The 26729-nt window shown below is 42.3% G+C and overlaps 1 protein-coding gene across 1 annotated transcript in view; it reads right to left on the reverse strand.

Annotated features, from left to right (window-relative positions):
* The window catches only part of TBC1D2 (TBC1 domain family member 2), a 416182-nt gene that overhangs the window by 363566 nt on the left and 25887 nt on the right, over window positions 1–26729 (reverse strand). Inside the window, exon 2 of the mRNA XM_085641125.1 lies at window positions 20414–20868. Within this exon, the coding sequence (XP_085497251.1) occupies window positions 20414–20839 (426 nt within the window). The 5' untranslated portion in view covers window positions 20840–20868. The remainder of the gene's footprint in view (window positions 1–20413; window positions 20869–26729) is intronic.

Genomic DNA, 26729 nt, shown 5'->3' on the forward strand with positions numbered 1-26729 from the left:
TCTCACAATAATGGGATTTGCAAATAGGGAAATTTCACCTGTACAGTCACATTTTCAGAATCAACAATGCTGGGTGCCTTTTTGTGGACAGTACTAGGTGAATATTCACAAACACGTTAGTTTGAGGGCATTCATATACCCTTTCCTACTTTGAAAACAATCGCAGAGAGCACTTCTGAGATAATTTGAGGATCCTATAAGTTCGGGAAATCAGCTCCAAAGACTGGAGTTCTGGCATACCTGCTTACTAGTCGAGCATCCCTTCTAGAAAGCACCTCTTCTAAAGTCCAGTGCACCGCAGCAAGGAGGTGTGGTAGCTGCATAGACTACAAAATACAACACTTTTCAGACACCATTTCCTGCTAACAGATATCCAGTGTGAGGTCCTATCAAAATTTACAAGTTCTACAAGAATATGGAGTAAATATGTGAAATAATACCTAATCTATGTACAATTTTATATTTTCATACGCCATTCAGGTATATTACAGAAGCAACAGTAAATCAGCCAATCGTCCATCGCATGTCGCATCACACCAACACAATGTGTTTCAGGTCAATGCAGTGTCTTGCCTGACAGAGTTGCAGGTGTGTGAATGATTAGAGAGCCTGCATTTCATTCTCTCTTCATTAGACTATTTTTGAATTCATTAGAAATTACTAGGTTAACTGTATAGACACCCTACGCGAGCAAATCCACTATTGCGTTATATAAGTTTTGAATCAAGCTTCGTGTCACTAAGCTTCTCACCTCAGAGCCACAGATTCTCTCCAAATAAAAAAGAAATCTTCAAATAAAAGACATCACTAGCCAACCATAGCCAGAAACCCCTCAACGGATAATGCTTCATCAATAGCTATTCCATATCAAACAAAGCTAAAAGTCACTGAAATCACTCCAGTTTTAATTGTGTTTGCACAGAGAAACCTCAATCCATGCACATGACATGTATAAATACCACAAAGATACACTCGGTTACCCAGTTACAATTTGCTCACTCAGCAGAGATTCAATCAGACAAGCTTAATGGAGAGCACAGGATAAGAACTCCCACTCATTTATGAGCTTCGGACCTTGACCCTAGACACCTCACTCAAAGAAAACTTTGTCAACTCTCGTGGAGGTGTAAACTTTTAGAAGGATGGACGGTGCACCAGAGAATAAAAGTCTTTCCAAACGATCCAAATTTCGTCCTTTGTTCTTTATTAAATTTCTGAAATTCAGACTCAGCCAATGCGTTTCGTTCCTTACGAACTTCGTCAGGGCTGAAATGAATGCAGATACAAACATATATATGCAAAAAAACCATATATATATATATCACAGAACACAAACGTCACAGTACTCAAAAATAATAATACATAAAAAAATGTTTTGCATAAAAAATACGACACATTTATAAATGAGTGACAAAAGGACAAATAAAACAATAAACATATGTACATACATACCTAACCACATTGAAAAGTTATTAAAAATATAGTACATAGATTGAGACAACAAGAGTTAGGTCGTTAAAACCATAACTTAAATATCTAACTTAAATATGCGTCAATCCTGACACACAATCCTCATCATAATAATTCATAACGATATGAGAATACTCTCGTTATGTGTATAAGGTGGCATGCAGAAATGGACAGACATACATAAAGCGAGCCATACAGAGTAAGGCAACCTACATAATTGAAAGCAAAATATGGCTATATTCAATATTAAAACAATATCAGTAAGACCAAAACCACCAGAGTTTGCAAATGAAAAGAGAAGAAAAATAAAAATAAAAAAGGAAAAGGAGAGAAAGAGAGAAAAGGAAGAAAAAGAAAAAGAATAAAAAGGAAAAAAACAATAAGAAGGAGAGGGGAACCTAACCATAACCACCTCCAGTGTTGTTAATTCAATACGTAACCATGATGACGCATCCGATAATCATCAAAAAAAGTTGTTGAAAAGTGCAATATAAGCATAAGCAATCACTATCAATTCTTACCCAAAAAATCACTTGTGAACACGCTCCAAAGCGTCAATAAATATTCGACTCAAGATTGGAGGTGTACCCACAATCACATACCAAGGGGCTGATTTACAAGAACTGGCACATCCCTTCATATTAGGATTTAGGAGGGATGCGCCAGTTAATTTGCATGACCGGAAAATAGCCTTGCGGCACCATGGATGTGCCGCATTTACAATGCGGCGCACCGTGGCGTAAGGAAAGACAGATGCGTGACGCATCTTGTCGGCGTAAGGGCAGCGCTTTGCTGGAGTTGTGTCGCAAGCACAACACAATTCCAGCAATGCTTAGGGATGCCTATTCCTAACATGCTGCGTCACTCCTTACGCCTGCTTCAAGCAGGCGCAAGGTTTTGACGCAGATTTCACTGCGTCACTTTTACGAGGCTTCCTTGCGACGGAACACCCACCCTGCATACATTATACCTGGCACAGGTATAATGTAGCGCAGGGCTTTACAATGTGACGCATCTCCCTAGATGCGTCACGTTGTAAATATGTTGCATCATGGTGCATTGTGTACGACGCCGCTGCGTTACAGAAGTGACACAACTGCGTCGTAAAGTCGGCGCAAGGGCTTGTAAATCTGCCCCCAAATCCAGGACCAGCACAAAAGGGCAGCCACAGCCAATCTGGGACTTTGAGTTGGAATGAAATGGTGATAACTTTGCAAAAGTCTCTACTGACAATATTACCCTTGCTGTTGTGTTAGTCCATAGCAATTGGTTATCGGGTCCAGTAAATCAGCCAACATACAAACATCAAAAAATCGATGATTTCTGAATGTACCACTGGGCTGGGGGTGGTAAGTACCCTACTCCCACCTTCACCTAATCCATATATAGGGGGAACCTAATAAAAAACATTTTAGAGTGGATTAGTTAACCTGTCCTGAAACTACAGTGACACCTATCTCACTAGCATGCTGCAGTGACACTTAAGAGAGTGTGTTCACTGATAGTTGAACTCTAAGGATGGTGTCAGAGACACACAGACCCCTAAATTACTATTTCCCTTGTAGCAATGGTGTTCGGTACGAATTTTAAGATCTCTGCTACTGCTGAGGATAAACATGCTACAATTCAGCAAAGAGAGCATAAATATAGGGTTTTTAGAAGAACAGATAAGCATCTCCAAACTGTCCTCCTCTCTGTAAATCTAACCACCTTCTACTGGGAATCTCTCTAAAACAGCTGTATAAGAAGAGGCTGAGGTATTAAACTTGAAAATAAACATTGTGGATAGAAGCCATAAGCAATATCGGCTGCACAAAGAGTTACAGCAGTAGATTTAGCTATGGGAACGCTCCAAACCTGCCAATGTTTTCTCTTCTTGGTCTCTGGACCTTTTATTCGTTGCCTGAGAGGTAAGAGGGAGTAAATATGAATTTCATATCACATTAACAGTGCAACAAACTAGTACTACTGAAGAAAGTTAACAGGTTTCATTACAGACTCTGAAACAAAGTGATATAGATGAGTCTCAGAAGCATATTATATAAATATAGTATCACAAGAATGAATCCAAATCTCCTGATGAAATTTAATCTAAACAGTAAAACCACACCAAACACTTGGTGGCTGTGATACAGAAAATGAGAAAAAGAATCTGAACATTTATTTGCAGAATTCGATCCTCCTGCCTAGTCATTAGAATCTCTGATCAAATCTAACTTATCCTACTCTGTACTAACTTTGAGGAACCCCTAGTAAGCTATGTAAAGCTAGGAATGCATGTCAGCATTATGGAGTCTTTTGTTAAAGTACTCCACATCTAAAGAGTATAGCATGAAGCCACACTGTGAGAGAAATCGCATGTACCTCATGAAAATCTAAAGGTTTCTGCTCTCTAGCTAACAAAACATCATTTATTAGTACACAAAGCATTCAAGGTAACCAGTGTCATCATTTTCCAGTACATTTCCATCTTTGCTAGACTTGACATCTTTTGGCGTGTTGCCACTGTCTTTTTTCTTTCTGACCTCCCGGTTTTGACTCTGCTTTTGCTGGTTTAGTGTCTCTGCACACTTTCTCACTGCTGTTCAGGGTTAAAGTGCAACTGCTTCTGTTGAAAAATGGTGTTATGGATTTGGTGTTTCCATGATTGGCATATTTGATTTACTATTAAGTCCCTAGCACAGTGCACTGAGAGTGCCAGGGCCTGTAAATCAAACGCTACTACTGGGCCTGCAGCACTGATTGTGCCACCCAGAGAAGTAGCCCTGAAAAGGTAACTCTGACCTGCCACTGCAGGGTCTGCGCACAGTTTGTAACTGACATGTCGACCTTGCAAGTGCACCCGCTTGCCATGCCCTAATCTTACCTTTTTCTTACATATAAGTTACCCCTAAGGTAGGCCCAAAGTTCCCCTGTGGGTTAGGTGCTCTGTATGTTGAGGGTAGGACATGTGCTGGTGTGTGTAACATGTCCTGGTAGGGAATGACAGTACATTTAGTTTTTCACTATGGAAAGGCTATCTCGTCCCATACTTATAACATCTTATAAGCATAACTTCCCGTTGGGGCAAGATAGAGAAATGAAGTTTAGTATGCCAGGACTCAGAATGTAAAAATGCATCTTTTAGTAAGGATGATTTTTATGTTCTGCGTTTGAAAATACCACTTTTAGAAAGTAGGCCTTTTCTTGCTTAGCCATCCTATATGCCTCTGCTGGGTTTGTGGATTGACTATCTGGCTTTGGAGTGACAGGGACTGGGGATGTGCATTCTCTTCAGACAGACACTGGGGGGTGCAAGGTGTGTCCTGTCTTTCCTGGATGAGTCAGGGCTGGGCTGAATAAACCTGGGATGCATTTAGAGTTTTGGGAGGAAAGTTCCTTGCACCTGAATGGGCCTTTTCTGCCAAGGACAATGCTGTCTCCACCTCCTACCAGGAAGCTGCACCAGTGAGGACAGAACTGGTTTTGGCTGGGCAAAGACACTATCTGCCTCCAGAGAACAGAGGATGTTGTGTTATAAAAAGTGGGGTCCAGACCCCAGAATTTTAGAACTCTTTGAGAACGAAGAAGACTGCCAAGAAGAAGAGCTGAAGTAGCTGTGAGGAGGGACTACCACTATGCTGTGTGCTTTGCAGTGTTGGCCTGTAGTGGCTGCTTGTCTCTTGGGCAGTGAAAGGACTGGACTGAACTTTCTGCAACTTCTTTGTGTGAGCTCCTCCAAGGGCTTGAGGTAGAGCTTGCCCCCATTCAAGTGTCAGGAACAGCAAAGACTTCAAGTTCATCTGCTACCAGCACTGGGAACTGTGTTTTGTGCTGCAACAGAAGAAAAAGCACCCTGACGCCATCAACGACGCCGCTGCGGACTCCGTGTCCTGAAGGCACCACAGAGGGGACCGCCGCATCTCGCATCGCAACACTGGTCTCACCGATGACATCACCTGATGCTGCCACGAGCCACTGCTTGCACCGCGACCTGTGGGAACCACACTCTGCACAGGCTCGCTTCATGCCACCGCCCTGGTATCAACGATGACGACGCTCCATGCTGACATCGATGTTGGTGCTTGCACCGTGGTTCGAGGTCATCGCTTGTGAGTTACACAACGCACCATTCTCATTCCGTACCGCAGCCTTGGCCTACCGACGCCGGTGCCATTGACTCCAGGTTATCAACCGATGACAGTGCTTCAGTAACGTTGACCCCGCTGCTTGCACCGTGACCTGCCAGCACCGTGACGAGCACCACATCACTTCGCACTGCAGCCCTGGTCTCAACGACACCACTGGACGACTGCCACCAAGCTGCTGCCTGCACCGCGACCTGAGGGCACCAAGCGTCGCACCGCTGCACTTTGTACCGAAGCCCCGACGCCTGCCGACGCTCCCGACTTCACTGCGAGTAGTTCGATTTGCAACGTGTGTGACTTCAAGGGCCCGATGACTCCCGCACTGGACTCCGGAACCGATGCCTGCGGACGCCGGTTCTTCAAGGCTCATTGAGAGGTCTTTGACGCCCTGTATTTCTAAAAGGTACTGTTTTGCGGGTCTTTCCGACACCGAAGCTGGCTGGTGAAGCCGCGGTCTATCAGAACTGTTTGGATTTATTGTTCACGACACCGTGATACCCCCAGACGGACCTATCGACTTCAAGGAACTTTATTTTAAGTCTATTTTTGAGATTTCTGAGAACTGCATGGTGGATTTTTATCCTTTTTGGTCTTGTTGTGGCTATATATAAATATTGGATATTTTTCTAAACTGGTGTGGTGTCCTTTTGTAGTGTTTTCACTGTAATACTGTTGGTTATGTGCAAATGCTTTACACACTGCCTCTGTGATAAGCCTGACTGTTCATGCCAAACTACCAAGGGGTGAACAGGGGTTATTTTAGGAGTGTAACTCCCTTACCTTGACTAGGAAGAAGGGTCCCTACTTGGATAAAGGTGCAAACCCTTGCCAACTAGAGACCCCCATTCCTAACAATCTTCCTAGGTAGAATTTTGCAATATCCAGCTCTTCTCCCACACTTTCAATTGGGCACATTCCATTGTCCTTGAGCATCCCTTCTCTACCATGAGAAATTGTCTCCCACCTCGTTAACGCATCTTCTTTCCGAGAAGTTCCTCCTGCACCTTACTATCACTACAAACAATGCCTTGCTCTAGCTACCGATATCTTGTATCTACACTTACTGAGGAGAGAACATTCAAGCAAAACGATTCTCACATGAAAGTTAAACATTGATATTCAAAAGCTTCAGGCTTTGGGATACGCTAATTTAGAACAGCAGTTAAAGTGCACTTGATGTTTGAATATAGGTGCATGCACATTCACAATTAATACACATATGAAATATCATGTAAAATAAACCATGACTACATAAAACGGTGTGTTACATATTAAAACATTGGTATAATTACGAATTTCCACTAAAACTTTCAACATTAGTATACACGTCAAATTATTCTATTAGATTTAACATGGAGCGTTTCAGGAATACATTTAAAATTCCCTTGTTTATTAGAACACATGAAATAAAATAAATGCCTATCTGTATAAATCAACATGAATAAGTGACGTGTAAGGGTGGAGCCAAATTAAGCTGCTCCAGCTACATATACATGTATAATGTGCCCACTTCTATTGACTTTTCAGCCTATGCAGAACAGACATCTAATAGGTGTGTCACCTTCATAAAGATGATATTGCTTATAGATATACAGATGTTCCCTACATGGCCCATAGGCTAGAGCTGCGGAACATGGGGAAGCAATATCTGTGACTGATCAAATCATATAATTATATTGTGCCTACAGAACAAAGTGCCAGATTCTTTTGTAAAGCGCTCCAATAGCCTTGACAGGTTTGCGATGTAACAGATATATCCATGATCCCTCCCATGCTTTGTACTCACACACCACCACCACTCGCGACGTGTTGAAACAGCATTCTGACCAGACCCTAGCAACAAGGGCCAGACTCTGAACCCACCACAGTCCTGTAACAAACTGTAGAAACTACTCCAAATATTACTCTGGAGTGAAGTAAGATCGTTATATTATTTTTGGGAGAACTTTACAGGGTACCTCATCAAAATTTTAGAAACAAAACCGGTCCATTGCTCATTTACAGCACAATTATCCCAAATGGATTAGCTAAGTCGTAATGGGTTGTAGGGCAGTTCTGAAGGGCAACTAATAAAATATTACAATTATTCAGGTATGCACGGTCCCAAACCGAGTAATCATTTTTACGGTAATCGTGTTTGTGCCTATAACAAAGTCTTACGTGTGACACAAAATAGTGGGTTCACTGTAGTTATCTGTTTCTGCCACACAAGACGTAGTAGCAACTCACTGCAACGTGACCAACTACAAAAGCACTCATCAAAGGCTCTATAAATTCCTTTTTAAATACTGTGCACGTATAATTCCCATCTTGAGTCCTATGCATATTAACATGCCATCAAAATGGGCCTACCATTTCCAGCACCCACATAACTCCAGTGTTTGAGGCATCATATTGAGGCTAGTCTTCACAATGCCTTAATCATATACAGCACAATGGACAGACTAGAAGACACACTGCCCTGGAAGAAAAAGCTTCATAACTAGTCTAACAATAACCCTGTCTGTATATAGAGCAATAGTCAATCACTTGCTGACTATAGCCTGACTCCAGGCCAGGAGCCTTTAGTACCGGTACATAAAACTGCAGCTAGCCTGGACATGGCCTAGTATTTAAAGATCAATAAAAAAGGCTGGATCCACATTGCTCCAACATATAAAGTACAACAGCTGGGCCACTGTGCACCCTGATCAGTTTCATATCACCATAATCATTATACAGTTCCGGATTACCAAATAGGAAAGGTAGGTACTGGCCTAGGGGCCCCACTGCTTTTATGGGCCCGGCAACAACGGATCAAAATAATATTGATTTAATCTTGAAAGAAAATTACAATCAAGCTTTCTTAAATATTGGTTCCAAATGATAGGAAAAAAACGAATCAACACAAAGCGAAAACTTCACATTAAAGACCCTATAGAGAAAATATTGTATTAATTTAAAGTACCCATTAACAACTTAAAGTACATAAACCAGAGACATCAGATTCACATTTTGTCTCCTAAAAGCTCATCTTTTGGCACCTCACAGTTCGTAAACAAAATACGGCGCATTGAGTATTAAGAGATAACTTACGAGCGGACCCCGAAAATTCGACTGCCGAGGGGCTTCCACGAGTTTAATCCGGCACTGCCTGTAGAACTCGGCAGGGTTCGCAATGCCGTAGTATTCATAGCAGCATAGCCAAACCAGGTTCTACATTGCCTTAAGAAATGTACAGCACCGTCGTCTGACCAATGTTCAATGGATTTATCGTTTATCCACAAACATTCATGGTCTCAACGATAATATCTCATGGGGTTCAGTAATGAGGCATTGACTATCTGCGAGACTTTGGTACATCCTATGATATGGGACACAAGCTTATTTTTAATTATGCCTTCCTTGATAATCTTTTGGATTATGCAAACACTCACAACTGAAATGAGTGATATGTGTCTTATGAACTTTCATAATTTACCAACCATCATTGTAATGAAGATTGAGTTCCCACCAGTCTTGTTTTGGAAACTATAAACATTTGCTGCAAACAGGAATGTTTTTATTGTCTTTTACTGTTTGTCATGCATTTTTCCAGTGCTCGTTAGTCATTTTCTAATAAACCTTCAGATAATGCTAAGAGGGAGGTTTTATCCCCCATCTGGTCTTTCTTTAAGGTGGATTGACCTTCTACGCTTTTCTTTGTGCTATCGTCGGCTCCGTATCTTTCAAATAAAGTTTGGTTTCAATATACAAACGCCAACCGAGGTTAGCGTTCTAGTACTTCATTGGATCCCAGACATCCTGTTACAACGCTCGCGTGAGCGAAAAAGGCCATTCAAACGCCACGTGATACGCAAAAGAACCCGGAAGTATTTGGTGTTTTTTGGCACCGCACGGCAAAATCCTGTCAGTATTTATTCCCGGCCGGAGAAGGCATCATTTATCTCCAGGCCTGCTGGGACTTACTAGGTTGAATTGCCGGCGGTTGATCCTCTGCCAAGTGAGTACCGTGTTCTGCCTCCGGTTTCACGCTCTGCTTTTGGCAGTTTTTGATCTTTTTCCATATGTACGAAGACTCTAAACACAATGCTTTTTTGACTGTTTTAGATTTGAACGAGGCTCCCGCTACCCGGCAGCACCTAAGGAGCGGAGTCTTCAAAATCTTAATGTAAGCCCTGTGTTCTGCCATAATTTTATCTTTTTATTCTGCCAGTTTGTCAGCCAGCATTGTTAATGCTGTTCGATCTAGTCATGTTCTTAAACTACTAGAAATACTCACCAGCATAATAATAGTCGCTGGTTTGTTAAGGCCAAGGTTGCCTTTCATGATGTAGAACATAAATGAGTGTATATATCATGTTAAGGATTGAAAATGTTAAAGATCAGTACTGCTTTTTAAACAAGGGGCTGACTTACCAACAAATAGTGGCCCATTATTTTGCTCAATGGCATTTAAAGAGAGATGTTATAATTGGGACAAATCACTTCAATAAGACTGAATACAATAACATTTCAATTTCTGTTCAAGATACAAGTATATATTCGTATGTTTTTGTTATTTCAGACTCCTCGGACTTTCGAGAAATCCTTGAAGGTCTCTACACAACCGTGTGTTATGGTATACTGATACACCACAGGTTAGGGTAAGCCTTAGCGTGCTTATACCGCCGTGGTGTTCCATTGGTCCTGACGAAAGCTTCACCAAATTATGTAATAGAAGCAGAAACATGTTGACCATTTGTTTTTCTTTAGGATGCATCTGGTCAATTTAATTCCAGTCAAAGACATCCTTTAACTTGTTTTAATTGGAGCCTTTATTCTTGTTAATAAAAACTGTTGGAGGATAAAGGCCCCCTTCTTTTTAGATTCACTATCCCTACACTTATCACACTTGAGTCAAGCCGTTTCTAAATTCTCGCTCCGCTATAGAAAAGCGTTTAAGCACACCAGAGATGCATTCGGCATCTTTGGTGGGGACCCTATGATGAAGCATGTCACCAACCAGGTTGGTGAGTGAGGGTTCTTTTACTACTTGAAAGTGACTTTTTCCCATTTTTTAAGGATACACTCTTTTGTTGTTTTGATGATACTTAACCTAGGGGGACTAAGAGTGGGTCCTTAGTTTTTCACCCTCTCTCTCTTGTTGTTTTGATATATCTAGGCAGCGCATAGCTGCGAGAGTTACCCATTTTTGAACCTCTGACTTTTTTATAAACGGCAGTACAATGGAGAACACAGGCCTTTCATTTACGGATGAAGAGGTGGATGCTTTGCTGGCAGACCCCTCGTTATTTTCGGACCCTTCGATAGCACAGACAATATCCCAGACTACAGAATGGGATAAGCTTACTGAACAAAAGCGTAACCGTATTCGTACCATTTTACATGGTACAATACTAACTGAATATTTACGAAACAACATTGCACCAAAGGGACTCTTAGTTACAAATGCTCCCCGTATTTTTCTGGATGATCCAGATTTCAGAAAAGAATGGGCCCAGATCGCGTGGCACTGTACCCGCGACTGGTTAGTGTTGATTATAAAAACAGCCCTTAGACTTTCTGAAGCACTAATGGTGGAAATTCAACTTACAGAGACACATTTTAGAACAACTTTAACAGGTTATAAGAAAAGGCTAGAAGAGCTAAATAAAGAGGTCAATGAGTATAAAGAGAATCTCACACAATCAAAAGCGTAGAAATTTCAGAAAGACCTTAAACGCTTTGCTTTTACCAAAGTATATCCTTATGCCCATCCTGATTACATTCCTACATTTAAGAACTCTGATCAGACAGATACATCAGATGAGGACGGGTCTACCACAAGTGGATCTAGTGGAGATAGCTATAGATCTAGACAACGTGGAAGAGGTAGAAATAGACCATACCATTACCAACAGAACTGGCCATCTTATTCTAACCCAGGGGGTGGTGGTTTTCAAAACTCCTTTCATTAACATCAGTTACCAATGATGGACTGGAATCCTAATTTTATGCCTATGCCCCCTTTTCCACAAAACACGTTTCGCCCACCTTTTTTAGACAGAGGTCGGAGAGGTCGGGGCAAGAGAAGAGGGAACAACCATGTTCATTGGGAACAGGAGGAAGCAGTGGGGAACAACACACGCAGCAAGGCAGGACCAAGCAATCAGAGAGTTTAATAACTAATCTATCATCTGTGAACTTGACAGAGACAGAACATACAGTCCCAGAAAAGGGATTAGGTTTTGTCCTGACTGCTCGCCTGGATCGTTTTCGTCTTCATTGCGATTTGTAGCACACCAGAGATGCATTCGACATCTCTGGTGGGGACCCTATGATGAAGCATGTCACCAACCAGGTTGGTGAGTGAGGGTTCTTTTACTACTTGAAAGTGACTTTTTCCCATTTTTTAAGGATACACTCTTTTGTTGTTTTGATTATACTTAACCTAGGGGGACTAAGAGTTGGTCGTTAGTGTTTCACCCTCTCTCTCTTGTTGTTTTGATACATACTGACATGGGCACAGGCAGCACAGCAAATCCAGCATGACCCTGTATTTAAAGTACAATCACCAGGCCAGTCTCACATTGACCCAGCATATAAAGCACAAAACAGGGTCTGGTGGAAACACAAACTCTCTCTTTTTAAATATCGCACCATAGTCAGGCTAATTAAGCTTTGCATTCCAAGGGATTTCTGCAGGTAATAGGTTCTGTTGTGTCAGACTGGCCTATTGAGCAATCAGGCAGTGCCTGATGGACTGGTCTGAAGGGTCAGTATGTGGGCTGCTTTTGTGGCTGTTTGCGGGACTGTATTATGGCCTGTTGGCCCGGTTCCTACTGTCGATTTCACTCATATTGCCACAAACATTGCCTGCAGTAAGCCCAAATGCATGCAGTCTTTGCTACCTTGCAAAGCTTTACAAGATCAAAACTGCCATGATTTGCAAATGTTGTCCACTTTTTTAGTTATTTGATTCACTAACGGGGGCCACTTTTATTTTGGTGATCAGGTCTGTTTTCTCTCCAAGTCCGACCCTGCCGGTATGCAAAACTGTTAACATGCGGTGCCAGAACGAGGCAGGATTGAGGCTACAAAAGTTCTGCACACCATCACTTTGATATCATAGAAAACTACGCCACAATTTTTTGCAGCACACTTGCATCCTACAAACCCCAGAGTGAATCTTCCATTTTGGGGACCCGTGTCTGCTAATCATGGCCTGAAACAAAATGTAGGAATACAAGATGGCATCCTGCAGAGATCCTCTCATACAATTTGGCAAAACAAAATACGCTTCTCATGGGAATACTCCCCTTACTTTCCCACCCACTCACCCCTGCCGCATCAATAACAGGGTGGATTTTACCATGCTTGAATTTCGGCAAACAATTTCACCCCCTTTTGCCAAGAGCAGATGACCGTATGGCCTTCACCCAAAGATCATGGCAAATGACAATACATCTTAAGCAGAGGGCACAAGTGATCTTCATTTTGGCGGTGGAATCCATGTTTGACCTTTATCTTTAGCAACAAAAAATGTACCTTTTGTGGTCCTTAAAATATTCATATAATCCAAAATATTTTTTGGGAAACATCAATAGGACCAGCATATTAGAATACACCTTTACAATATGATTGTGCATAAGGCTGCATGAAGATAGCTGTGGGCTGTAAAACGGTCAAAGGTACGAACAATATACTACAAAAAAAATTATTGGTCAAAAATTAAAGCAGGTTGACTTTCGTATTGGGCCAGCAGCTTTGACATGAACTATATGAATCTGAGAGTTAGGGCCCGTATTACATATATGGCACATTGTCCTAGCTTTCGCTGCAGTGGACCATCAACTGGATGCACCTGGCGCAGACAAACGAAGAGCCCCCCCCATAAATTGGCTCTCCACAACATAGCCAAGAACGTGCACTGGCGATAGCAGATTAGTAAATGCGGACCAGCTGTTAGAAGCAGTCTGTGTACCTTTCACTGTGCTGGCGTGAACACGGTCTGCATTTGAAAGGGGTGCTGTCCCTGGCACCCCTTTCCTCCCCTTTCAAAGGGTGCCCTCAGGGATGGATGGGCACACTGACTGTGCCATCTCAATGTGGTGGACAGTTAGCGTGCCTCCTGACAGCTCCTTTGCAGCTGCACCAATGACTGCAATATGATATGCGCGCAGATGCAAAGTGCTGATTCATTTTGCAAGATGCCACACAGCATGCAAATGAAGGAATCACCAAGACACAAAATGTGCAACAGAGTGATTCGCATTACAGAAGGAGCTACACAAACACCTGAGGCCCATTATTTAATACCAAATAGTTTGTGTCGTAAGAAGCATGCACAGATGCCTTTTACGCCCCCAGAAGCAAAAAGAACAGATGATGGACGGAATGCTGAAAAATGCAAGCATCCTTACCCAGTCACACATCTGGGTTTAATCCATCGTTTATTTGCTCACCACGCCACCCCAGTTCGGACCCAGCCATATGCAAATCAGTCTTGACCCTGCTCCTCATGGCAACAGTTCAGCCTGAACTGCCAAGCCGGGTGCTCCCTGGACCGGAAACCAGTATCCTGGGAATGGTTTTAGAACATCACCCTCCATCAGCCAGGCTAGCTTGAATCCACTGACACAGCGAGCACAGGACCCACGTCTGGGCATACTCTTCCCACTAAGGGCAATAAAATCAAAAAGAACAGACGATGGCCTGAATGCTGAACAATGCAAACATTCATCCCAGTCACAGACTGGTTTTAGGATATCACCCCTCATCAGCCAGGCTAGCTTGAATCCAGTGGCACAGCGAGCAAGGGACCTATGTCTGGGCATACTCATCCCACTTAGGGTGAAAAATGCTGCGGCAACAAATGATGGACGGAATGTTGAATTAATGAAACATTTACCCCCAGTCAAGAGATCTGGCATTAATTCATCGTTTTTTGCTCACCACGCCACCCAAGTTTGGACCCAGTCATATGCAAATCAGTCTTGACCCTGCTCCTTATGGGAACAGTCCTGCCTGAATTGCCAAGCCAGGTACTCCCTGAACTGGAAACAAGCATCCTGGGACTAGTTTTGGGGTATCATCCCTCATCAGCCAGGGTAGCTTGAAGCAAGTGGCACAGTAAGCAGGGGACCCAAATCTGGGCATAACCTTCCTACTAAGGGTGACAAAAGCAAAAAGAACAGATGATGGAAGGAGTGCTGAACAAATCACAAATCTGGGTTTAACCAAATCACAAATCTGGGTTTAACCCATTGTTTTTTTGCTCACCACGCCACCCAGTTTGGACACAGCTATATGCACCTAGTGCTAGAGCACCTAAACCACAAGGGGCCCTATTGTAGTAAGAGGTGAATTTAACACAAACATCATCCAATATGTTAAAACTGCTAAAACTCCTAAGGGGAATTCAAGTGATGGCACATAAATATTAGGAAGAGCAAACAAAACAGGAAGGTCTTACACAATGAACCCAAATCGAGTAATTATGGAAGAAGTATCACAGAAAAGGAAAGCCTTAGTGCCCCTCCTGAAAGCATATCTGTTCATGGACTGTGGCAGGAGTGCAATCTATAAGCAGAAATCCTTTTGGAAAGAGCATCAATGCTCCCCTGAAAGGTTGGAGATTGTGGCTCTTGTGCAACCCAGAAGCAAAAAGGGACATTTTTTAAAACAGGAAGTGTTTCCTGTTTGCCTCTTTCATCATTATTGGTTTCTAGTATGTCATTATCTCAAACCAATCCCTCAACACATTAGGACATACAACCTCTTACATCTTGTATTCTTTTCACTCTGTTTGACTCTTTGATAGCCCTATGTATTAGAGAGAACAGACTCTCTTGTTTGGGTGTTGAGAATGTGGTGTTTCCCCCCAGAAGGATTTCATGCTGGAATATCAGATGATAAATTCTTTAGGAATGTACTTACTTATGCCTAAAACCCCACTTGGTGTATAGGCCATCAACCAGGACTCCCTATCCACCTCTGTCCTAGAGGTTTCTTTGAATCTGACTCCTGGTGTAACCCATCTTCTTGCAGTCAGTCTCGAGGCCTTGGCACCAGGTGTTTCTTGGTCTTCCTCTTTTCCGTTGAGGGTTCCAGGTCAAGGCTTGCCCAGTTGTGTTTGATGTGGGCTTGTGGAGGGTGAGACCGATCCAGCCCCAGCATCTTTTAATGACTTCTTCATTAGCAGGGAGCCTGCTGCCATAGGTCATTGTTGCTGATGGTGTTTGGCCAGTAGATTTGGAGGATTTTCCTCAAGCAGGTGTTGATGAAAGGTCTGAACTTTGATGGTGGTGGTCACTGTTGTCCTCCAAGTTTCTGCTCCCTACCGAAGGGCCGATTTAACATTAGTGTTTAAAAGCCTGATCTTGGTTTGCAGTGTTAGGTCCTTGGAGCTCCAGATCTTCTTTAGGTGAATGAAGGCAACCCTTGCTTTGTCAATTATTGCCTTGACTTTGGAGCATGTGCCGCCCTGCTTGTCTATGCCACTGCCCAGGTAGGTGAAGGCCTCAACCTCTTCCAGTGCATCCCCTGCAAGAGTGACTGAAGTAGTGCTTGCCATGTTAGCCTTCAGGATCTTGGATTTTTCCCTGTGAATTTTGAGCCCAAGTTGTGCTGATGTGGCTGCCACCTTGATGGTCCTTCTTGTGCATCTGCAGATGGGTATGGTAGAGTAGGGCAAGGTCATCTGCAAAATCCAGGTCATCGAGGTGCTTCTAATGTGTCCACTGGATCCCATTTTTTCTCCTTGCTGTAGATGTCTACATGATTCAGTCTATGGTCAGCAGGAAGAGAAAAGGTGAGAGCAAACAACGCTGGCATACTCCGGTGCGCATTTGGATGGGTTCTGTGAGTTGTCTTCCATGGACTATCTTGCAGGTCATTACCTCGTAGGAGTTCTTTATGATTCTCACAAGTTTATCTGGCAGATTGTCATAGTGGAAGAGTTTCCAAAGGTTCTCTCTGTCCACACTGTCGAATGCCTTCTCATAGTCGATGAAGTTGACTTAGAGGAGGGAGTTCCCCTCCATCAACTGCTCAATGATGATGCGCAGTGATGCATTCTGGTCTGTACAGGATCTATCTTTTTGGAAGCCAGCTTGCTGATCTCGCAGCTGTGCATCTACTTGTTTCTTCATTCTGGCCAGGATTAATCTGTTGGACGCATTGCCTGAGGTTGATAGAAGAGTTATCCCTCTTTAGTTTGTGCAACTACTCAGGTCACCTTTCTTGGGGGTCTTGATGAGATATCCCTCCGTCTAGTCTGGCAGCACCTTTTCCTCTTCCTAGATCCTTCCAAACATGGGGAGGAGCATGTCTGCTGATGTTTCAATGTCTGCCTTCAGTGAATCTGCAGGAATCTTGTTGGGTCCTGCTGACTTCCAATTTCTCAGATGATAGATGGCTTGCCGTATTTCTCCCTTGGTTGGTCTGCTGCAGTAGATTGGCAAGAATTTATCAGCTGGCTGTATGTCTGATGGAGACTGCGTCATAGGCTGCTTCAGCAGATCTTCAAAGTGTTCCACCCATTTTTGTATTGGTCTTCATTACCCATGATTGTCATCCCAGCTTTGTCTTTATCAGGGCTTTCTGGCATGCTGGATCTGCCGAAGAGTTTCCTTGTTATATTGTAGTGTTCTTTCACGTTGAAATGGCTTTCGGCTTCCTGGGCTTCAGGGGCCCTTCTGAAAATATATCCGCTTGTGGACTGTGGTAGGAGTGCAATCCCTGGCCAGAAATCTTTTCAGAAAGAGCACTAAAGCTCCCCTGAATGGGTGGGAATTGTAGCCCTTTTGCAGTCCAAAAACTCCTTTTAGAAGGGACACTTTTGAAAAAGGAAGAGTTTCCTGTTTGTGTCTTTCATCATTATTGATTTCCAGGATGTCATTATCTCAAATAATTCCCTCAACGCATTAAGACTCTTACATCTTGTAGACTTTGCACTCCAATTAACTCTTTGATATCCCCGTGTAGTAGAGGGAACAGACTCTCTTGGTTGGCTGCTGAGACTGTGCCGTTTCTCCCTAGAGTGTAATAGGAGGGATTTCATGCTGGAATACCAGATGATCATTTTTTTCAGAATGTGCACTGCTGAAAAGGGGGGAGTGGTTCCTTGCCAAGAGTGCCTTTCAGCCAGTCTTCATGCCAGGTCTTTAGCCACTTTCTTTGGTGAAGATAGAAAGTGAAAGATATCTGCCACCCAGTGCTGTGTCCTCACCCGTGAGGGAGTGATCCATCGGTAATCAGATGATCAGTCATAGTGTTTGGGGCTGAAGGGCTGCGGGCTGAGCCAGGAAGCAAATCCCAATTAAAGTTCCCAAAATCAAGAAGAAAGGATTCCTGAGATGATTTCCCCCGCAGTCAACAAGCAGGAATAGGGAAGAGTGCTGCTGAAAAGGGTAGCCTCTCACCTCTGCAACGTGGGCCTTTACCAAAAGATTTCAGCTTGGGGTTCAAGGAAGGACCAAAATCCATGAGCATGTTTGCTCTTCACAGAAAGTCACAGATAAATAAAGGGGATGGGGTGGCCCTTCTCCCGCATTGGCCTGACTCTCCCCAGCACACCATGAGCCACCCGCATTTTGTCACACCGGCTGGGAGCCAATTCAGGTATATTACCAACAAATTTGACCCCAGGACATGCAATATCCCTTGGATGGAAGCAATAATATTTTTAAATGAAAATAAAGGAAACGGGCTACCAGCCATACCCCCTGACCTGGAATGTGCAGACCTGCCTCTTACTAAAACTACTACTATATTCCTTTCAGCTCTGCTGGGGTAGTTCATGGGATGCCCCCCCCCCCTCTATGAACTGCGCCCCTTAGGGAACATGAAAGGGCCCCTGAATAGCAGGAATTTTTGTAAAAAAAAAAAGAGGAATTGGATATCTGGGTTCAAGGAATGTAAATCACATTTTATGGCTTTCTATTTGCTGGCTTTATTTTCTTTGGGCTTTCCAGCATGTCTTTGTCCCTCCTGTCCACCATCACTTCTTGTATTCTTCCACAAGTGCTCATTTTCTGAAACAGACCTTTACATTTTGTTCTTATCTTGTCACATTTGCGTGTGTTTGAGAAAGAGGACAAATGTCAGGCTCTGTCTTCTGAAGGAGCGTGGTGTTTACTTTTCGTCCTCTGGTTTGAAAGTGAGAGGAGTTATGTGACAATCTAGCTGGGTACTGAGAAAGAAAAGTTTTTTTTTCTTGCACACTACAAAATGTATATGTCTGGAAATGAACTGAGCAATTATTTCAGAATATGTCTGAAATATGAAAGCAAAGCAGAAATGAAGCACAATGTTTGTAATTCTGATGCAAAACAATATTGTAATATGATCAAATCAAATCAATACACTAGGCGATAAATACATTAGCATTTGTGCACTGTAGAGTTTTATCAGTAAAATGTAATGCGCAAATGTAATGGTCATTTCAATTAAAAATAAGTTGTCTTTAATGTGTTGTCTGTAATGGCAGAGAGATAACACACCATGAGACTCCACTCAACAACTCTGTACTCTACTATACGGCATGTGGCCATGCCAATGAGGTGTCTTTTGGAGTGTTGGATTTTAGGGGGTACTTCGCGCTCACACAAGCATGATTAAATAATTGTTTTTTGCTACAATTTGATTTTTTACATCGCAGGCCCAGGCAGTGTAAGCAATAATGGCCTCTCATACAGTATCAGAAATCATGACCCGCTCAGGCAGTGTTAACAATTATAGAATTGTGTACAATACAAAGAGAGCAGTAACGCTGAGGTATGCTATACATAGCCTCCTCACCAGACACATGACAAAGAGTGCCTCAAGAGAGAATGCTGAAATATATTTTATTTAAAATTGCGTCTTTTCCAACTTAACGTTCAAGGTTCAAAAGTGCAAAAGAAAAAAGGCGTGGTGACTGCAACAAAAAAATCATGTGTACAATACTCAAAGCTAGGCACAGGCTCACAATATGTAAGCGCGCACAAACACACTATGTAAGCGCGCACAAGCAGACTTACAAAGACAGATTCCAGCACAAAGTGCATACCAAAATACCAAGAATATCAGAAACAGATATAGTAGAGCAAAGACATAGACAGTCAGAATTAGATGTACATATGTATGAACACAAGCAAAAGTACACAAGGGCAAAGCAAGCCCACAATCCCATGCACACACAGTCACATGAACTGACAAAGATTGCACTCGCGGCAAATTGCTTCAACGCACCGTCAGGGATAGTAAGTTCTATACAAATACAATTTACAATTAAAAGGTTGGTGACACACAAGCATACATATAGAACACCCTCCCTCTCTATACCATGATCATTCGGCCCATTTGAATACATAAGGAAAGATTACAGGAAAAATATATAATAAGGTCTTGTTGAAAATGCCTTTCAACATCAAAGATGTCAGAAAATGTTTAAGGCATAAGAAAAGCTAAACTTAGCATAGTTACCATTAACTAAATCAAAAAGACTGCGCATGACCTACATCAGCGATAACAGTAATCATATCAGAAAAATTCTCAGTAGAGTTGAGAACAAAGAACATTTGTTAGAGCTTTATAGTAATCCAATTAGGAATGGTTAAATCCGCACAAGTATAACAAGAGAAATATAGCAGGTTACAGTACAGTTGTGCTCACATAAGTGCATACAACCAGTGTAAAGGAATGGAAATTGTCCAAGGGTATGTAGTTTGCCCATCCTACTGACAACACTTCTGATGTGTTGACATACCTTCCTAAACAAGCTAGATCCTGCTCCTATACCCTGTGCTCCATTTAAGATTAAAAAGGTGATCATAAGTTTGATGATGTGATTTGCTGTATATACTTCTTACCTTAAGCAGAAATACTCGGCTTGGTGTTTTGATTTCAAAGGTTCCTTCTTCTGCTTCCATCTTGCAATCAAACACTGCGTTGCATAAGTCAATGTTTCCAAGGGGATTGACGTCATTTGCTGTCCTATAGTATAGCAAGTGACATCTCTTTTCATCGTAGCAGAACCAACGATACTTCCAAGCCTTCATTGGTCCTTTGGTACCAAACTTATTCAGATACCCACACAGTTTCTTCCTGGGCACCCGAGCTCCATCTTTGATGGGTTTGAGACAGGCATTGTCCTCTGCCTCCTGTAAAGGGCTCTCGTAGTTGTTGAATGAGTCTGTGGTGTCATCAGCGCCACTTGCACTATATTTAGGATATGGAACTGTCATTTCAGGAAGGGCCTCTACAGCACTAGAATTCAGAACTTCGCTTCCTTCCATTTTATAAAGGTATATAAAGCAATATCCTCCTGAAATATAAATTAGAAAATAACCCTTTTAAGTGACATATTTAACAAGACGGATTTACACAGTTTAGTTTTTCCAGTTTATCATCATTATCCTAAACCCATCTAGATATAACGCACTTTATACATGTTTGCAACTGGATTGTACATGATGTGCCATACAGAGCAACAAAGTTAATGTATAGATGTATCATTGTTTCAGAATGCTCTGGTTAAAATAATATATTGTAGCTTTAAAACTGCCTGTTGTTTCTATGAATCTTCCAATTTTTTGTGTCTCGTTCAAGTGTAAATAACAATGTTTCTGTAAATGAACCTTTCCTCCAGATTCTGTTGTGTTTAAAAGACATAACTGCAGTTTTATGTTAGTTTCCAAAGATTCACTAACCTTTGCAAGTAAACAATTTATTAAAAAAAGAATACACGCATCCTATGAACAGATTTATTGACCACAGTTAAATATGTAAATGTGAAATACAATGTTTTAAAAAGATTACTCAGTGGGTTGTTAATTAAGGGCAAAAAAAGGTCGGTCAACATAGAATCTTTAAAAACATATGATTTCCCTCATACAACAAACAGTGACATCTTCCCAGAGGATGGGATATTTGCTGCTTAGCTTTATTTTGTCCTCTCTTGATAATCTGTTGACTCCATCAAGATTTAATCCTGGTGCTGGTGTTTTAAAAGCCGGGTTTTGGAGCTGGTAACTGGTCATTAACTTTCAGATCAAAGAAAGTAGACAGGGATGTGCATGCCTTGCGCCAACACATTTCAACATATTTATTTAAGTTTTCAAGACTACAACAACTACCTTAATCAACTGACCGATTTAGGACGAGGCTTTACAAACATTCAAGAATGTATTGGCCTTGCAAACGCCCAACAACTGAAATTCAGCTCATTCAAGCTCAGAGCCAAAGCACAGCAGTTTTGAAGGAAAGAAAGTAATCTTCGTTATGACTTCAACCTCCCAGGTAAGGCATCCAGTAAGACCCTTATGGATGGCCTCTAAGCTGGCCACCATTGTTCAGCTTGTCAAGCTGAGGACTCACGGCAGGAGATACATCTTGGACCTCGCCTGCACTTAACCGACCAACATGAACATCTGCCTCTGCCTGCATGATTTCTCAACAGACCACACCTCTAAGAACTAGCCAACTCTCTCAGATCAGACAAAATTGGACAATAATCTCCACATGCCAATGAGATGCTCTTCAAATCGACCTGATACCCCAATCTGATTCCAGTGACCCCGAAAGAGATGCTGTGATCCAGCAACAAGATTTCAACAGGATCTTCTAGATGGCAACAGACACCCATGGCCAGATGATAGCCAATGCTATAAAAGCTAATCCTCCACATTCACTTCCAATTCAATGACAGTAAGCATGCCATTAGATGCCAAGAAATGTACTAGCAGTGCAGACGGCTCCAAGCTTACTTAAAACCTGAAAGTAACTCTCCCAACATGCAGGCAACTTGCCACTGAGGCTAAGCCTGCTTACTGCCAGAATGTCATTAGTGAGGCCTCCAACAAACACAGGGTACTCTTCAAGACAACTGGGCACTATGTGAATCCGCAAGACCTCTCACTCACCAGGAGAGTTGTTCAGCTATCAACATTTTCTACAAGGACAAGATTGACAAAATCTACCAAACACATTGACAACACACCCACTTCGAAGACTTCAGTGATGATTCTATCATGCAATACCTCAACTGGTGTGCCTTCCACATCTCTGCAGAAGACCTGGCGACCATACTTCAGTACATCGGTTTCCAATACGAAAAGGATACCTGATACCTGGATTTCCAAACTCTATCTGAAGCTGAACCTAACCAAGAGGGAGTTTGCTATCATCTCCAGTGATATTAAGCATCATAAGGCTCAGAAATGGCTAGATGAGATGAATACTGAATTATCTGTACAGTTACTTGCTGGCAGTAAAATCCATGAGCTTCTTTATTGATACTAATCATCCTTTCAGAATTCACACTGAGCAAAAGGCCATTAATTCAGGACAGCAATTATTGCTGCTCTGTAGAGTGACGCCTTTCATAACACAAGATAAAGGGCCTGATTACAATTTTGGCGGTCCTAGAGTGGATCGCCCCGCCAGCACTCTGCTCCAGGACAACCAAAGACAACAGCTGCCCGACCACCAGATTACGAGTATTTTTGTGGGTGGGTGGGTGGTCCTGCGGCGGTGCAGTACACAGGTTCATATGTGAGCCTTAGAACTGCACCACTGCAGGACCGCCAATGCACGTTCCTGCAAGGCACAAACTGTGCAGTCCATGCCATGCAGGAACAGGGGTGCATGCACACAGCATGCACCCCCATGCATGGGGCAAGAGGGGGTCCTGTAGGGCCCCCTTCGTTTCCTCACCACCAGAAATTTCATGGAGTAGGAACCACCATGAGACCGCTGGTGGTGAGGAAACTTGGAATATGCTTGGTGGTTCCGCAGTGGCAGCCTCAAAACTGCTGTACTACCACCAGGGATTGAGGATCTCTGGCAGTTGTGGCGGTCTGAGGGAGGTACAACCGCTGTACTTGTAATACGGCGGTCGGACCGCTGGTGCGGCAGTCCCCGACCCCCACCACACCTCTACCGCATGATAGTTGTCCAAAACTCATAAATAGGCCCAAAGATAGAACAGTCATCTAGGTACTGGTTCTAGCTCATCTTGATTATGGGAAAACTCCAAGCCAGTGTACTCAAGACTCATTTGACAACTGCAAAGAGTCCTTTGTGCAACATCTCATCAAATGTCCTCTGCCAACCTGCATTCCCAATCTGCTACATCATCATAAAGGCAGTTAATGGTAGCACCCCTTTATACCTGACAACCAAGATGAAAATGTGAGGGCGGCTTTGCAAGATGTGCAGTAGTGTAATTGTCAGGCTAGAGCCGCTAGAATTTTAAATATGCAGAAAGGAAAAAACCTGATTACATGACATAACTAACTTTAATCCAGCCACAATCCATAAGGCACCATCCAACCTGCACATGAAATGGCCAAAAAAGGTCAAATCCCTATCCTGTTAATTCGTACCTTGTAGTATTCAAACTAATTCAATTACAGACGTGAGAAGCAGCTCACCATGTACCCCCTCTGTGACTCCCTTCAACCGCATCCCTACATCTATGGCCAAGCACCCTAAACGCCTCACCTAAAAATCAATTCAATAATCTTTATTCGATTATACCAAAGTTGATCATAAAAAGATAAACACATTACAAAATACACAGGTTCAAAGAAAACAATAAATATATAAAATATTTAAAATATGTTAAAAACTACATGCCACAATATAATACCTTTTAAAAAATTCACTAGTAAGACATAACATACAATATTACATCGAGAGATTTATACAACGGACAATGAAAGCCAAGGCATAAAGTGAAGTTTAGACTGAAAACACATTAGTCAGAATAACAAAGTCTTCCCCTGACGCAGGATAGTTTTCAAGAAGCAGCCAGCTGAATAACAGGTGTCCAGTCATTAAGTTTCTGTAGAATAGCAAAGCAGCTTTACACTTAAGAAACTCATGCCTACGCAACAGGGGCAATACGAATCTGCAAGTATAGGGAAGATAATAATTGCAACAACAAAAAAAGAAAGTGCAATAAAATCTGAGTTGATTGTTCATCTTATGGGCAAATTCATATGGAGGCAGGGGAGTATTGCCCTAGTGGAAAACATAACAACCAATGTATCGTCACTAATCCAAACAGAGTCTAGGTACTTTCATGTACGTGCTGCATAAATAAGGAACAATCCCCACTGTCATCTAAACCAAACAATTGTCTCTTACAGCTACTTCATCACCTCCACAGCCACACTAGTAGCCCGTCTATGATTAAACAAGTAATACTGGACCCAGGTTGTGTCTTTTTTGATAATGATATCTGGGTTCTCAAAAAGGTATGCACAACCCATGTCCATAGTGGTGTCTCTTATATACTTTAGCCACGGGATGTTAAACCTGTGATCACATAAAAGACAATCTCTAATAACAGCCCGATTAAGGTCCGCTTCCTGGTTTATCCAAATCAAACACCAGAGAACCAAAGGAGCTACATTAATGAGATCTTGAAAGTACTCTAGGCCTAGTTCTTGATGCAGAGAGAAGTGAGAGAAGCAGGAGTTAGCAGAATCTATTTTCCTCTAATTGGATAGACCCAACATCTCTGTAGCCCCATACCATACATCACACCTGGTTAGCATTTCCTTTTATAGATTTCTAAGATCGGGCGACATGTTTTCTACCAATACAGGCAGCAAGAGAAAAAGTGGTTTCAAAAGCACAAGAGAAAAAAGTCAGTCTGCTTCTAAGCAACACAGACCAGATACAAGCATCATCAAAATCCAATCCTAGATATGAAAAAAAGTTCACCCTGTCTAATATTTTCCCTTCTATAGCTAGAGTACGAGTTTTGGTGTTTCTAGGGCCATACACCATTAAAAAAGTTTTTGAGAAGTTGGTCCCTAAATCAAGCCCCTTCATAAATGCCACAAAATTGGAAATCAAACTTCTCAGGCCATTAGCAGTCTGGCGAGAAGCACAGTGTTGTCTGTGTATAATAATGCGGGCAGAGCCTTTTTCACAACATCCGGTACATCCGCACCGGAAGACAGAAGTGTCCTCTCCAATATAATGAAAATGGGGGCAAGTACACAACCTTGGCATACTCCACGATTGACTTTACAAGTTGCAGTATACTCGCTAGCCTTCCCGAATGTCACTGTTGCCGACAGATCCTGGTGGAGGAGTCTTATGAAGGAAACCAGACCCGTCTTGATGCCCATGGACACAAGGGTAGCCCATAGTTTAGACCTGTTGACACAATCAAATGCACTTGATAAATCCATGAATAGAAAATGGATGTGGGGGCCCTTTGCATATTTTTATTTAGCCATAATACGATGTGAATTAGGCACTGTTTGATTGTCCTAAGGCCCTTCCTAAAACCATATTGCACCAGAGAGAGGATATTTCTCCCACTTAGCCAGGAAAGCAGGCATTCCAATATAACTCTGCCAGTTATTTTGTTTGTAGAATCGAGTAGGGATATCAGTCAGTAGCACCATGGGACAAGGGCATTACACTTTATAAAGATAGGTATGAAAACAGACATACGCCAAGAAGGCAGGGTCCCCTCCCGACAGACTGAGTTAAAGACACTAGTAAGCACAGGTTTCCAAAACCCAGGATCCTCTTTAAATAAATCCAGAGGAACCCCATCCGGGCCCGGCGCCTTTTTGCACAAACTACAGGGGTGTGGAATTTAATAAAATATCTACTTGTCCATGGGGCAGGTTGCTTCATAAATCTACTTGTCCTGTAACAAAATCCACTTTTCCCTTTTGTGCCATGTAACGTGGCGACAAATTACGGCAGCAATCTCATTATGCAAGAGTTCTGATAAAGCCTCTCTAATTATGCCAGGGCTTGTACCATAGTAGGGTTTGAATACTAGCAATTCCCTTATGTTGCTACGTTTCTGCAGGTCTACATACTGGGGCTGAAGGTAGTGGTAAGCAATATTTCAAGGGTTGGAATGCCCTTTTGAGACTGTGCAAACCTACTAACTTGCATGTTTTAAGGATTTTCACCAACTCTTTTCTAATCTTTTCCCATACTGAAAAAGGTTGGAAATTTACTCCTGGCAGTGGCAGACGTAAAACTTCTTCAGGGTTGGGAAAAAAGTGGTTGGAGGAAAAGTGAACTTGAAACATTCGGATTTTCACATGAGCAAATCTACACATGCACATTTGCTCATGCTAAAATGCAGTTCACCAATATTTTCTAGGAGTACTATTTCTTGGCCTATTTCTGTAAATTCTT

Source organism: Triturus cristatus, chromosome 2_2, assembly GCF_964204655.1.
Source record: "Triturus cristatus chromosome 2_2, aTriCri1.1, whole genome shotgun sequence".
Taxonomy (NCBI): Eukaryota; Metazoa; Chordata; class Amphibia; order Caudata; family Salamandridae; genus Triturus; species Triturus cristatus.